This window comes from Stenella coeruleoalba (genome assembly GCF_951394435.1).
Source record: "Stenella coeruleoalba genome assembly, chromosome: 11".
NCBI lineage: Eukaryota > Metazoa > Chordata > Mammalia > Artiodactyla > Delphinidae > Stenella > Stenella coeruleoalba.
Genome location: NC_137157.1, coordinates 67,802,589 through 67,816,850, shown reverse-complemented (window position 1 = coordinate 67,816,850; position 14,262 = coordinate 67,802,589). Strand labels below are relative to the sequence as shown.

At 35.7% G+C, this 14,262-nt stretch overlaps 1 protein-coding gene across 2 annotated transcripts in view; it reads left to right on the top strand.

Moving 5' to 3' along the window:
- The window catches only part of TMEM117 (transmembrane protein 117), a 529,693-nt gene that overhangs the window by 273,335 nt on the left and 242,096 nt on the right, over positions 1-14,262 (top strand). The window contains exon 4 of one of the 2 annotated variants that reach the window (XM_079938385.1): positions 5,747-5,846. The exons of the other annotated variant lie outside the window; for it this stretch is intronic. Within the exon in view, the coding sequence (XP_079794511.1) occupies positions 5,747-5,846 (100 nt within the window). The remainder of the gene's footprint in view (positions 1-5,746; positions 5,847-14,262) is intronic. 2 annotated transcript variants of the gene reach the window in all.

Sequence of the window (14,262 nt, the reverse complement as noted above, 5' to 3'; positions counted from 1 at the left end):
ATTGAGAAAGGTTAATATAATAAATCTAGGTTTAATTTCTGGCATTTTATAGTGACAGATTTTCACCTCAAGCCTTAAGAACATTTAGAGTTTTTGCTTGAGTTCCATTGTGTTTAATGCAGGTAAGTCAACTTCTTGTCCATGATTTACTTGTGTATGAAGCCCCCAATCTTGTTTATGTTGCCCGAACATGGCTGAGAGAGACAGCTGTGACGTCATGAATCCAGCTGGCCACAGATGGGTCTTCGGTGAAGCATGAATCCTTACTGGTTTGGTGATCTGTGTTTACTGCCTCTTGTCGAACTTTTAGAGATTCAGCTCCTAAATCACCTGGCATTAACTGCATCTACTTACATATAAGTAATAGACTGAAGTAAACTGGAGCCTCTGTTGCTAGTACTCAAGACTCTCACCTGTAAGGCCAATTCATTATATTATCATTTCATCGACTACTTAGCCCATGTTAGAGTCTGTTTAGTTTATGGCCATTTAGCACATAGGTTTCACTAGGCACAGTAGGCTTAATAGCTCATGTTTTCAGGTTGTTATGATAACTATGAACCTTTCCAAGATCCTGTTGACGTTTACACACATGTGTTATGGATTTGACAGTTAAGCCTGAAATCTCAAGAAAAAAATACTGAAGTTGTAACTTGAAAAGAAATTCGTTTAGAATCTTTAAAGAAAATATTAACAATAAATACTTACCTGGAAGGCTGGTAAGACTGCCAGCCTTTCTAGATCTAAGCATAGAAAGCCAGCTAAAGCTCAAAGCAAAATAAACAAAAGATGTATGACTAGTTGAAATAATTAGCTAAAACTCTGAACGAAACTAAAACTTTAACGGTGCCTCCTAGCAAATAAAATTTAAACTGTTGTGTATATAAACTCCACAACTTCACATTTTCAGAGTCTAATGTGATATTCAAACTGGCCAGAATTGCTGATATAAATATATGTACACTCTGTCCTTTACAACCTGAGCAGGAAGTATTGTTAAATGTTAATGAATGTGCAAATCAGTGAACTAGTGGTTGAAAGTTTTTATGGCAGGTCTGCATATTTGTAATTCTTCTTTATATTTGTCCAAAACAGCAAAATTAAGAATAGCTACTAATTTTTTGGTACAATATATCATTTTAAAAAACATTTTTATTTTATGTGGGACAGTAGTTGATTTACAATATGGTGTTAGTTTCAGGTGTACAGCAAAGTGATTCACTTATACATATACATTTATCTCTTCCTTTTCAAATTCTTTTCCCATTCAGGTTATTACAGATTATTGAGCAGAGTTCCCTGTGCTACACAGTAGGTCCTGTTGGTTATCTACTTTAAATATAGTAGTGTAGGGCTTCCCTGGTGGCGCAGTGGTTGAGAGTCCGCCTGCCAATGCAGGGGACATGGGTTCGTGCCCCGGCCCGGGGAAGATCCCACATGCCACGGAGCGGCTGGGCCCGTGAGCCATGGCCTCTGAGCCTGCGCGTCCGGAGCCTGTGCTCTGCAACGGGAGAGGCCACAACAGTGAGAGGCCCGCATACCGCAAAAAAAAAAAATATATATATATATATATAGTAGTGTGTATATGTTAATCCCAAACTCCCAATTTATCTCTCCCCTCACCACCTTTCCCCTTTGGTAACCATAAGTTTGTTTTCTATGTCTGTGAGTCTGTTTCTGTTTTGTAAATAAGTTCATTTGTATCAGTTTTTTTAGATTCTGCATATAAGCGATGTCCTATTATATTTGTCTTTCTCTGACTTAATTAACATGATTATCTCCAGGTCCATCCATGTTGCTGCAAATGGCATATTTCATTCTCTTTAATGGTTGAGTAGTATTCCATTGTGTATATATATATATATATATATATATATATATATATATATATACACACACACATCTTTATCCATTTAGGATATTAAGTTGCTTCCATGTCTTGGCTATTGTAAACAGCGCTGCAGTGAACATTGCGGTGTATGTATCCTTTCAAACCATGTTTTTCTCTGGATATATGCCCAGGAGTGGATTGCTGGGTCATATGGTAGTTCTATTTGTAGTTTTTTAAGGAAGCTCCATACTGTTCTCCATAGTGGCTGTACCAATTTACATTCCCACCAACAGTGTAGGAGGGTTCCCTCTTCTCCACACCCCGTCCAGCATTTATTATTTGTAGACTTTTTGATGATGGCCATTCTGACTGGTGTGAGGTGATACCTCATTGTAGTTTTGATTTGCATTTCTCTAATATTTAGCGATATTGAACATCTTTTCATGTGCCTGTTGGTCATCTGTATGTCTTCTTTGGAGAGATGTCTAGAATAACTACTAAATTTTATATATATCACTCTTCACTTTTAAATATATTAATTAATTCATAAATTCTCTGTGCCATCTCCTTTGCATTATCATGCTCAGTACTCACCATGTGCCCACAGCCACAGAGGAGTGACATTCCCCTATTTTGTGCCGACATATCTTTCTAGATGAATACAGGACAGTTATTCTGCAATCAAGGAAATACAAATGTAGTTGGAGAAGTGAAAACACAAAACAATTAAAAAACATATTTAATGGTTTTCTCTGTGGTAAAGTTCTTCATAATTCAATCTTACTTTATTGCTGTTTCTAAGGTTTAATATACATAGGTTTACCTATGTAATATATCAATAAATATGAATAACTTAGGTCACTTTGTTAATTCATACATTAAGCATATGTTTATTGATCACTTACTGTTTTCAGGCAGTGCTCTAGGTTCTGGGGAATTAACAGGAAAAAAATAGCTAAAGTAAGTCCCAGTCCTCCTGGAGCTTATTATCTAGTTTTAGCTATTGTCTTCTCCCATGGTTTTCAGTGATGGGAAACTCTTTCTTAACATCCTAGTGATTTTTGAATGAATGATGGATTTTATACATAAAAATGTATAGAGGATCTAGATGATACTTTATTCTTCCTGAAAAGTTTCACTCTTTCCTCTATTAGTTGGAAAGAATAGAAGCTGATCACTTTAATTCAGTCATGGAATGGACTGGGTAAGGACTGATTTACAGCTTCATCAAGGACCCATCCATCTCTGGTTTTCTCTAGCCTGCCACATCCCTGTATATCTTGGGCCATTCTCTCTAGCAGGCTCTGAACTATAATAGTTTCCTCAGCATGGTGAAGTTGCCAAACCTCTGCTATACTTTACAGAGACTTTCTGCTTCGTCTCTCAGCATCCCCAGTGTTCAAGTTCATAATTTGGTAAATGTCTTGAAAGGACAACCAACTGTGTATCATGCTCTCTTCTAGGCCTCTCTTTTCTCACAAGAATCTTGGCTCCTTAAATTTCAAATGTTGCCCCTCTAACCCACTGAGACTGCCCTCTGCCCAGGAAAACCCCAGATCCTCCTCTTCCTGCCTTGCACACAGAATCAGTTAATGTCTCCAGAGAAAATATAGTATAGCTAACTTTTCCACAATTCTCTCCAATCTGGTATCTTGGTTTTTCTTGTCCTCATTGCTTCATCAGCTCTCAGATGCCTTTAAGCAGATTTTGGGAGTGACTTTTATATTTTGTTTAGATCTTTTCGTTGTTCTTGGCTGGATTATTGGTCTGTTGCATGCTTACCATCTCATCCCTATTTTTAGATACTGAAATAGAAGAATGATGCCTTCTCTTACACACATCTATACAACCACAAAGAATGTAGCCAGAAATTTCTACCCCAGCCCAATGTATTCTAGAATTAATTGGCAGAGTGGACACGTAGAGATGTATCATTGAACAAAATCTTCAAAATAGATGTCATTGAAAAAGCTGGACAATTAACAGAGCTAATACTCCATAGTACACTGAGCTCACTGTCCAAGAACTGCTTAGATGGATGAACTCAGTATAAGTGGAGTCCAAAACCTAATGGTAGCTCTGGGGAGTTGTAGCTTCTGGATGTGACTCTTGACTTCTTATTATGAATTATCTTCACAGGAAGTAATTCTTGATTGTCATTGTCTTACTAAAATACTGGGGAACAGAGATATTCTTTGTGTTTTTTATATCTCTACTAACACTTGTAGGAAGAAGGTATAGCACAGTGGTTAAGTGCCTGGATTTGGGAGTCAATCAAATTTAGATTCAAATCTTGTCCATTTACTAGATGCTTGACCTTGAGAAAGTTGCAAAAACTCTCTAAAGCCTTAATTCCATATCTGTGAAACAGGAATAACAATAGATTTCACTTTTCTGATATGAAAGTTGATGGAGATTCAGTTTTCAAAGTGCTAATAACAATCTCTAGAACATTGCTAGCATGCAATTTATGGTAGCTAAAATTTTTTTGGCTATTATGGAAGCGCATGGAATTAGAGACCCAGAATTTTGAGATGAGACCTTAATATATTTACATAGCCCCTCCATAGACTTCAAGATATTTACATAGCCCCTCCAAAGAATGAAGCATGTGGAAAACAATTGTTTTGAGAATTCATAAGTTTGTTTTTGTTGTTAAAAAACTATGTAAATACCTGTTTATGTTATGGATAAAAAACTATCTGAAATAACTCTGGAAAAAAATAACTGAATTGGAAATGGTTTAATTCTCAGCGACTTCAAAAATGTGCTTCTTCATAGTTTCAATAGATAACTAACAAACATATCATTCTCTACTGAATATTGTTTTAAAGTTAATACTCCAATATGAAATAAAAAGTTAAAAAATGAAGTTAATCTAAGAAGAGTCATGTTTAACTGGAACTCTAAGTTGTACAGGTATTATCATGTTTAAGAAAAGGAACAAAATTTAAAGGAAAAGAAACCTAGCAACTAACCCCAATAAATTAAAAAAAAAAATAAAGTAAAAGAAACCTGAGTGAAAAACTTAGAGTTAAAAATAGAGAGAGAGACAAATTTGGTTCCTAGCTACCATCCATTTGTTATGTGGTATTGATTGAGCAGGTTAAGTGATCTCTTTGAGTCCCGTTTTTCTCAGAGAAATTACAAGATGGTAAAAATGATACTTATAATTTTCTTGACTATCAAACAAGAAAATGAAAATGCTTAATAAACAATAAGCATGGTCACATTACTTGTACTTAATGATTGGGTGTACCTATGAATCTCTCTTTGAGCTGTGAGGCATATGAATTGGTGTTATATAGGAAGAAAACAAGAATTAGCTATGTAAAAAGAGTGATGAAATGAAGTCTTCTGGTTATTGCTATTTAAGTAATAATTTAAACTACGTATATTTGAGTCAATTTTTACATCACTGTGTGGAAAATTTTCTCTAATCTTGATATTCTTCTGAACATTATTCAGATATATTATACCTAAAGCCTATTCCCAGCACCTTTTCAATAGTTCTGACTCGACAGAACTGAAGGAAAGTGAACCCTTCTCTTCCTTTCAAGTTACTCTAATTCAGGAATTGTTTCTGCGCTCCTCATACTTGAGTGAGTGTGAAATGATGCCTTTGCTGAGTATTTCTGTTTGATTTTCCAAAAGCTATTGTCAGTCCTATAGCTCAAAAACAAAAGGCACGTGGTAGTTGGTATAGTCACAGTCAGTCTTCAAATCTAGTTGGAACTGACCCAGACACCCTCAGAGCTCCTCCTAGCCTTTCAGATTTGTAAGCATAGATGATGAGACGAAAGCAAGAAAGCTTGTGGAAAGGGGAAAAAGCCCCTTTGCGTGTTGCTGAACCAGAAAGCTTTGACTGTATGGCTCTCTGAGTCCGGACAATGTCTTGTGTGTTTGTTTCCACAGAGCGTATATCATTACAGACTATATGGGCATCCGAAATGAAAGTTTCATGAAATTAGCTGCAGTAGGGACCTGGATGGGGGACTTTGTCACAGCTTGGATGGTAAGAAATTTTAACTTCACCCATTTCAAACATCAGATGGAAGACATGTTCATAATGTTGGATACACACTACTTTTTTTTTTTTTTAACAAATAACTTCATGAATTATTTTATTTCATGTTATATGTCAAATAACATTCCAAAGTAAAAAAAAAAGGATCTTGTTTTCATGGTTAGCATTATTACATTTGTGCAGAGCCCTCAAACATGAGAAAGTCTCATTTATTTCACAAAATTTGAACGTACAGTCATTTCAGTAACTGGTTTGTTAGATAATCCAAGTCCAGTTATCCCCGGTTTTTCAAGCAACAAGTCACAGGAAATGCTGAGCTCTAACTGTTCGTGTGCCTGTCAGCCCAGCCTCCTGATCTCCAGCCCCTTTTTGACACAGCCGTGCTCTTTGTTTTGTTATATCATTCCTCTGTCCTCTCAAGGATTAGAGATATAGTTTCATTTTCTCAACTAATGTGAGTTGGATTTTATTGGATACGCATTGCTTTTCATGGTTTAGAGCAAAATAGTTACCTCTGTTTCAAGGGGAACAAATTCATCAATATGGACAAATCTAGAGATTATATGCAATATCTGTTTACCTCAGGTAAAAACGTCAATACAATTTTAATACTAATGACTGTCCACCAGGATATATTTATTTATAAAATGCATATATATGCGTATGTACAAAAACATATACATATGCACATATGTGTGGCATACAAACATATACACATTCATAAAATTAGTGGAAAATTCTTTCCTGTGAAATTCTAAATAATTTTGTGAAGATTGTTTGTTGTTTTCTGACATGTACACTTTTCAGGTAAGAAATACTGTATGGCCTGTCTCAAAAGACCATATGAAACATTCTTTAAGGACTTTAAAAATAGTTTTCTACATTTGTTTTCCTCAATGAACCTACTAACTTAATGGTAACTAAGGAGTTCTGAGAGTTGTCTGTTTTAATCTGTTTTGTGCCTTATCAGTCTTTGTTACTATACGTCTGCAACAATTAGACAAACCATGTTTCATGCGGAGTTCATCTGCCAGGAGAGTAACTTCTGTTTCTAACCATTGAGTTAATTAAAGACAGTATGTAGCTTAAAGGCCCTAGGTCCTGTAAGTTTACAGGAGAGTCTCAGAGTGCAAAGAGCGTGACTCTCATAAAAAAGGAACACTTTAACCTTCATTGACACCTTTCATAAGTGTAGCCAATCCTGACACCTTTCATAAGTGTAGTTAATCCTAATTAGCTTTACTCAAATTCATTCACTTGAAAATGAGAGGACTTATCAAAAGGAAGATGATGCCCAAACTAAACACGATTTGGCAGGGACGTGCAACTACAGATGTGTTCCTGATACTGCAGGGAGATTCTCACAACAGTTACTGCCACTTCTATTGATAGTTTTGCTTCTTACCTAGAACACGTGTTTTCAGGACACAGGAAGCAGTTATATCTTAACTGCTACTACTGTCATCATCCTGCAAGAGTATCAAGTAACCATAAAAGAGTTTGTCTAGCCTGTTTTTGAGCTCCCTCCCACTTCTGTTCAATTTTAGAATGTTACCAGAACAAATTACCAGATGCATTCCATTTTGTTAACTTTAAAATCGAAACTTGAAGATGTTATTTATTTGTAATCATTAGAAATAGCAATGAGAATAAGCCAGACATTAAGACCAGGCTGCCTCATCTATTTCCATTGGAAAAAACTATTTAAAAGGAAATATATGAACTTTAAGCTTGTAATTTCCTTAAAATTTAAGGTAATGCCTTTTGGAAATTTCTGCATTAATTGTGGATTATGATTTTTGACTCCACTTTATGATGGCTCTACTTACTAAAATGGAAAAGAGAACTGGAACGAGAGTTCAGAAATTTGGATTCTCTGTTGCCACCTATGGTTTGACCTTCCACAAATAATGTACAATCCTTTGAGCCTCAGTGTGTACATTTCTTAAAAGGGATTAATAGTTCCTACTGGTGCTACAGGTTTTTTGTGACGATTAAATGTGTGGTCCTAGAGCAGGACTTAAAATGCTGACATGTAAGGGAGGTATAAGTGCTTTATTGTTATTGTTCATGATTTTGGACCCCCATCCTCTTGACTGGGCCCAGTTCCTTGAAGTAATGGCAAAGGCAGGTCATTGATCCAAACCTTTGGCTTCCCAGACTTCCTGTCTCTTCTGTGAAGCTCCAGGAGCATGAGAATCCCACCTTATCCCAGGCATGGGGTTCAGAGCATCTGGAGTTTCCTTCCTATTGCCCATGCTAGAGCAGACTAAACCAGTATAGTACTTTGCTTCCTTACTTCTGCCTGATACTGATCCTGACCAAAGTCAGGGGAGAAGCAACAGACCAACAAAACCTAAGAGCTGCTCTGGAGTTTTCAGGCTCAAGTTAGCCATTTGATGCATAAATCACTTTATTTCCCATGATGACATCATTATTTATTTGTAACCCAATTCCACCCAACTTCTCCCCAGACTTTCCCACAAAACAGTGTTTCCTAGGCCATATATAGCTCTGCCCCTATTTATTGGTTATATTATTATTATTTTTAATTAGGCTATTTTTCTTTTGAACCATATGGTGGGGTCCAATGCCTAGGCAGCATTGAGAGGCAAATGCATAGTACAGCTTTGACCAAAGACCTTTAACCCTTCCTGGTTGGATTTTTACCATGCACTCTTCTGCCCTACTCTTATGGTTTAGGGGAGTACCAATAATTCCACAGTTCAATCTGTAGTCTTTCTCTCTCTCCATCATCTCTCTTACCTTCAGAGTTTCTCCTAAATTTACTGCTTTAATGCCTTCTCTTTCTACTAACCAACCTGATAACTTTTTACCTTTTCCTATACCATAGATTACTGCTCCAATCAATACTTCCAATACCACAGAAGTAGGACTAGATTGAGGGTCAAGAACACTATGTTATAGGTTTAACCCAGCAAACCTTTTGGGGCCTCTCATCTGTTCCTTTCCGCAAACTGAAGAAGAATCAAAATCCCTTTCTGCTTATGTAATCTGAAAAACTGACCTTTCCCCATTAGCCACAGGGATAGAAATGGCAAAAGAAACAGTTCTCTCCTGATTTGAAAGTACAGTCACCCAGGGAGGATTCCCAGAGCACATCATTTCTATTCCCATTTCTATTCACTGACTAGGCGGTACGTTTCCATATAAATATTTATATGTCTACATATGTGTCATTGATAACATTTTAAAAAAATAATAGTTTTCCTCATGAGAGGAGTCTAAGGAAGCTTTGACCTTCATTTCTCCATAGAATTCTCATCATGAAGGTGACCGTTGTGGAAAACCAACGGACTATTTACATTTCCAATAAAAGCGTGACTTTCAATGCAGTTCAGAAATAGAGGCTTTTTCTTTGGTGGAAATAATTCAGAACTTTTCCTTGGTTTTAAAAGGCACATCAGGACTGATGTGATCCACAGGCAAGGCTGATATCAACCAACCTGACAAAAATCTTTGACCCTCACACTACCGAGTGTCGAGCTCTGCTAGGTTCAGTTCCCTGGCAGTCCTGACTTTTTCGGGCTCTGTGGTATGCCTTGTATGGAAGGATATAAATATATGTCAGGGTTCAAGTTACTAATTTTTTTGTCACATAGACTTTTTAAAACTTAGTATAAAAGAAATACATAAAATGACCAGTGAGGTAATTCATCATTGAGCTGCCCCTTTATGTTAAGAGTTGCAGAGACGAGCTCTATCACGAGCACACGCAGAAAGCAAAAACGCTGGGTGTCTCATGCGACACCATTGCCATGTAGCCCCATGTTTGCCCATGCTCTGCGCCATTAAGCAAAGAGCCAAGGAGGGTCAGCTGTTCCACAGCACATGGCTCCAGCTTGACCACCTCCCCCATGTGGAAGACAGAGGTCACAGTCTCTGCTGAGGTCTAAGGTGACAGGGGATCCTGAGGACATCATGATGGCCCTTGCTTCTGCCCCTCACTTAATACCAGAGGGAAAAATCACTTCCTGTATATGTATACCTAATCATCATCCCCTTTCTCCATCTCCTGATTCCTCCTGCTCTGGTGGCTTTCTCTTACAGCAAAGTGATTCTGTTATATATATATATATCCACTCTTTTTTAGATTCTTTCCCATATAGGCCATTACAGAGTATTCAGTAGAGTTCCCTGTGCTATACAGAAGGTCCTTATTAATTATCTCTTTTATATATAGTAGTGTGCATATAGCAATCCCAATCTCCCAATTTATTCCTCCCCCTGCCCCTTATGCCCTTGGTAATCACAAGTTTGTTTTCTAAATCTGTAACTCTATTTCTGTTTTGTAGATAAGTTCATTGGTACCCTTTTTTTAGATTCCACATATAAGTGATATCATGATATTTGTCTTTCTCTGTCTGACTGACTTAGTATGACATATATATTCTTTTTTAGATTCTTTTCCATTATAAGTTATTATAAGATATTGAATATAATTCCCTGTGCTATACAGTAGGGCCTTGTTGGTTATCTTTTTTATGTATAGGAGTGTGTGTATGTTAATCCAAAACTCCTAATTTATCCCTCCCCATCCTTTCCCCTTTGGTAACTGTAAAAGTTTGTTTTTTATGTCTGTGAGTCTGTTTCTATCTTGTAAATACATTCATTTGTATCATTTTTGTTGATGTAATTCTCCTAAAAGGTGATGTAACCTTTTGTACAATTTTGCATTCTTTGGCAAAATAAAGATTGAGACTCTCAGATCCCCGCAGATGATTCCTTGAGTGGTCATTGTTGCTTTCAGGAGCATAGTTCTGCTCCTGGGGGCAACAGAAGGAAACTAGGTTGAGATATATCCCTTTAGCCACTTAAGCAGAGAGCTTTTACTGTACTATGTAAGACAGAAAATTGGTTAAACTTCAGTGGACAGAGGCAGAGAGGATTAAAGAATGGTGTATACTTGAGAATAATTTATACTCTGAGTTAGTATTTATTTACAAATCTAGAACAGAATAGAGAGAGGAACTATTTCTGCAGCATTCAAGAGTAAAGTATTCCTTCTAGCTTAAATATAGAAAATATGAAATACATTTTGTAATTATAAATACATACCTAAAATTTGGTGAGTTTTTCTATTGTCCCATGTTTATTTCACACTTACTAAGGAAGGAGTGTGATTATCTGTGCTATTTTCATTTCACCAAATTAGTAATAGTTTATTTAGTTTAAAGTTTTCTGTTATACATGTCACCATTTTGTGGACTGTTCTGCACATGCTAAGTTTGTCAGTGAACAATAACCTGGGATATAACTGACATCATATCTAGTTTGTTATTCTGTCTGGAATTGAGTTTTTCAATTCATATTATGATCAATGCCAATTTTCTAATTATTTCTTTTCCACTGATATTTCAAAATGACAGAATAAAGAGCATAATTGAGTTGATTTAATATCTGTAATAAAGTAGCAATAATAGCTTTACTGAAGTTCATAATAGAAGAGCATTTAAACTGTGAAATGTTGAATAGAAGGATCATAGTTAGCAAACACATCAAACAAGTATATATGACAAATGGAAGGGGCAAATCAGATATTAAACCATGCGAGCTGGACCCAAGAGCCCAGCATTAATTTGAGATGTTCTCTTTTGCTCTCTTTCTCTGCCTGTTCATTGAAGCTATTTCGTGGTTGCAGTCTGCTTTCTGATTAGTTAACCCCATGTTTGGTAAATTTATATTGCATTTTCCTATTTTATACAGTGAAGTTGGAAACTGGATCAAGCATTTTAATAAGTAATAAACTATCTTTCTATAAAGATTCTTAAGTGAGATACCATAGAAAAAGAGAATGTCTCAGAGATTTGGGGGCACATGGTTTATTGAGGAAATGCTCTTCAGGGAAATCTGTAAGGAGAGGAGAGAAACAAGAGAGAGATGGGGAAGGAAGAGAGCAAAGATGTAGTCATATGGTCTCAGGTAGTCTCTCCTTGGCTTGACCCACTGGGCAGGTGTTATGTTCTTGGGGAGCGGAGTGTACCAGTAAGTGAAGGGGATCTGGGTGGGACACCAACATCACCAACATTGATTACCACATTGAGAAAACCCAAGGACATTAGACTGAGTTGCATTCATAATTGCCAGAAAACATTGTCAGTTCGTTTGATTATTTGATTGAAACAGAGAACGTAAGAGAGGAAATTTTTTTACATTTCTTTTTTATGCATTAGAAAATTTGAGGGAACCAAATGTGGTCATTTTGCTTCTGTGTCTATAAATATTTTAATGTATCTATAAATATTTTAGCATTGTGTTTCATGTTCCTTCAAAATAATAAGTTCTTACTAAAAAATTGATAAGACAGGAGAGTCTAACCTCCTGTTTTCTGATAGCATCAAAAATGGTGATCAGGAGTCTTTTAATTTTTAGGAATCTTGGAGTTTTAAAGTCCTAACAGAATATAATATGAAAAAAAGGATTTCTGAGTAAAATAGATTATAGTATAGAAATTAGATATTTAGGAATAGAAGCACAAATTCTGTCTCTGCTATAACTCTCTTAAACTCAATCTCTATCAGAAATTCCATAGTATGTTATAGGTATATTGTATATAATTTATATTCATTTATTAAAAATTTATGCAATATATTATTCTAAGTGTATGAAAGGTACCAGGGAAGTGTATTGGATTGAACTATGTATTGGATTGAACTACATTAAGATGTGAAGGACACTAAGCACATCTCTTATAGAAAGACAGCCCTACTAGAGGCAGGAGATGCTCGCTTTTCGTCTTTTCCATCCCCAGCTTAGTTTTAGCATTTTTCAATTCCATTACACTTTATTCTGTTACCTGGTTTATACTTCCTCAAGGCAGGTTTCCTTTTGGTCCACACATTTGTTATGATTTTTCTAACATGATGTTCCACACCTTTTAAAGCACCATTTATCAGTCATTTGCCTGAAGTTTAAATAAAAGTGGGGGGACATTGATATTTCTTTCCTCTGAAAGTCAATAATATAATGAAATGAGTACCAGTTGTTAATATTAGCTCAGAACCTCAAAAAAGAAGCTATGTGCTTCTTTTTGTAGTCATTTTAGAAGTAGTTGGATTATTCCCCTTATACATTTTTTTAAATGTTTTATTTAGTGCCTATTCCTGTGGGCCAAGCCCTATTTTATGTTTTTGTGTGTGTTGTGTGTTGTATGTGTGTGTTGTGTGTGGTGTGTGTATGTGGTGTGTGGTGTGTGTGTGTGTGTGGCATGTGTGTGTGGTGTGTGTTGTGTGTGTTGTGTGTGTGTGTAAAATTTTAATTAGTTTTCAGAATTTTCAATGCTTTCAACTACTATGCTATTTTGCCAAGCTAAATAATTTTCTTGGAAATATTTAATCATAGATATCAACAAGACATGGAATATAGCTGTAGAAGTTGGTTTGATACTTTTTTTCTGCCAGTGTGTCAATAAATTTGTCGAATTTTGTCATTAGTTGGGAGAGGGAAGTTGCATATCTTTTTAGTTACTAAATGATAATACATCACATCTTTGCCAAACTATTACTTTTAAAGTTTAGAAAACTCAGATATTTTTTCCTGTTCCCTTTTGACAAATATAAGTGGTTGAAAGCCTCTTATTTCTGGGACTGGAAGAATGTAAAAACTAGCTTTATATAATCTTTTTTTTTAATATATAATCTTTTTAAGATAGATACTTCAATTCCTGATTTTTTTAGTGTTAATTTTTTTGTTTATATAAAATTGCTATCCTTTAGCAGTTGTTTGGCCCAAGAAAGATTTTTATATTCACAGTGTACATTGCATTTGTAGTTAAATGTTCTATAAACATCAAAATGAAATTTATAACATGAGTGCTAGTACTTATGTTTTATTTTTGTTGCTTTATAAAAATGATTACATTCAGTCAAGAGACTGAAATATTTGAGTGAACAGAAGGAATATTTTGATAATGAATGATTAAGTAAAACTATGTTTGGCATATATTCTTCTCTGTTCTTATATATCTGAAGGCTGATTTGGAAATAAAGAACTTCCGTTTGCCTTGACTGACAAAATATGCTAAGGTTTATCCCAGACCTGAGCTTGACTCCAGTATCTTTTACTAGTCTACCACGTTGCTCAGTGAAACATCTTATGTAGCTTTGTGAACATACTATTGCACAAAGAAAGGAGTAAATTGTGCATACAATACTAATGGAACTTATTAATTAAGTATAATATCAAATAAATGACCTTTGACATTTCTGAAGATATCAAATAGAACAGATGATTAAGTTCACATCAGTAGTTTCTTTAATGCAACAGACCAGGGCTCACAGAAAGAAAGTTAGGACACCACACGTGCCAACTTAAAAATTCCAGAATGTTCTTGACTGCTAAGCAGAGAATATATTTGAGAACTATTGCCTAAATGAGTCAAGTG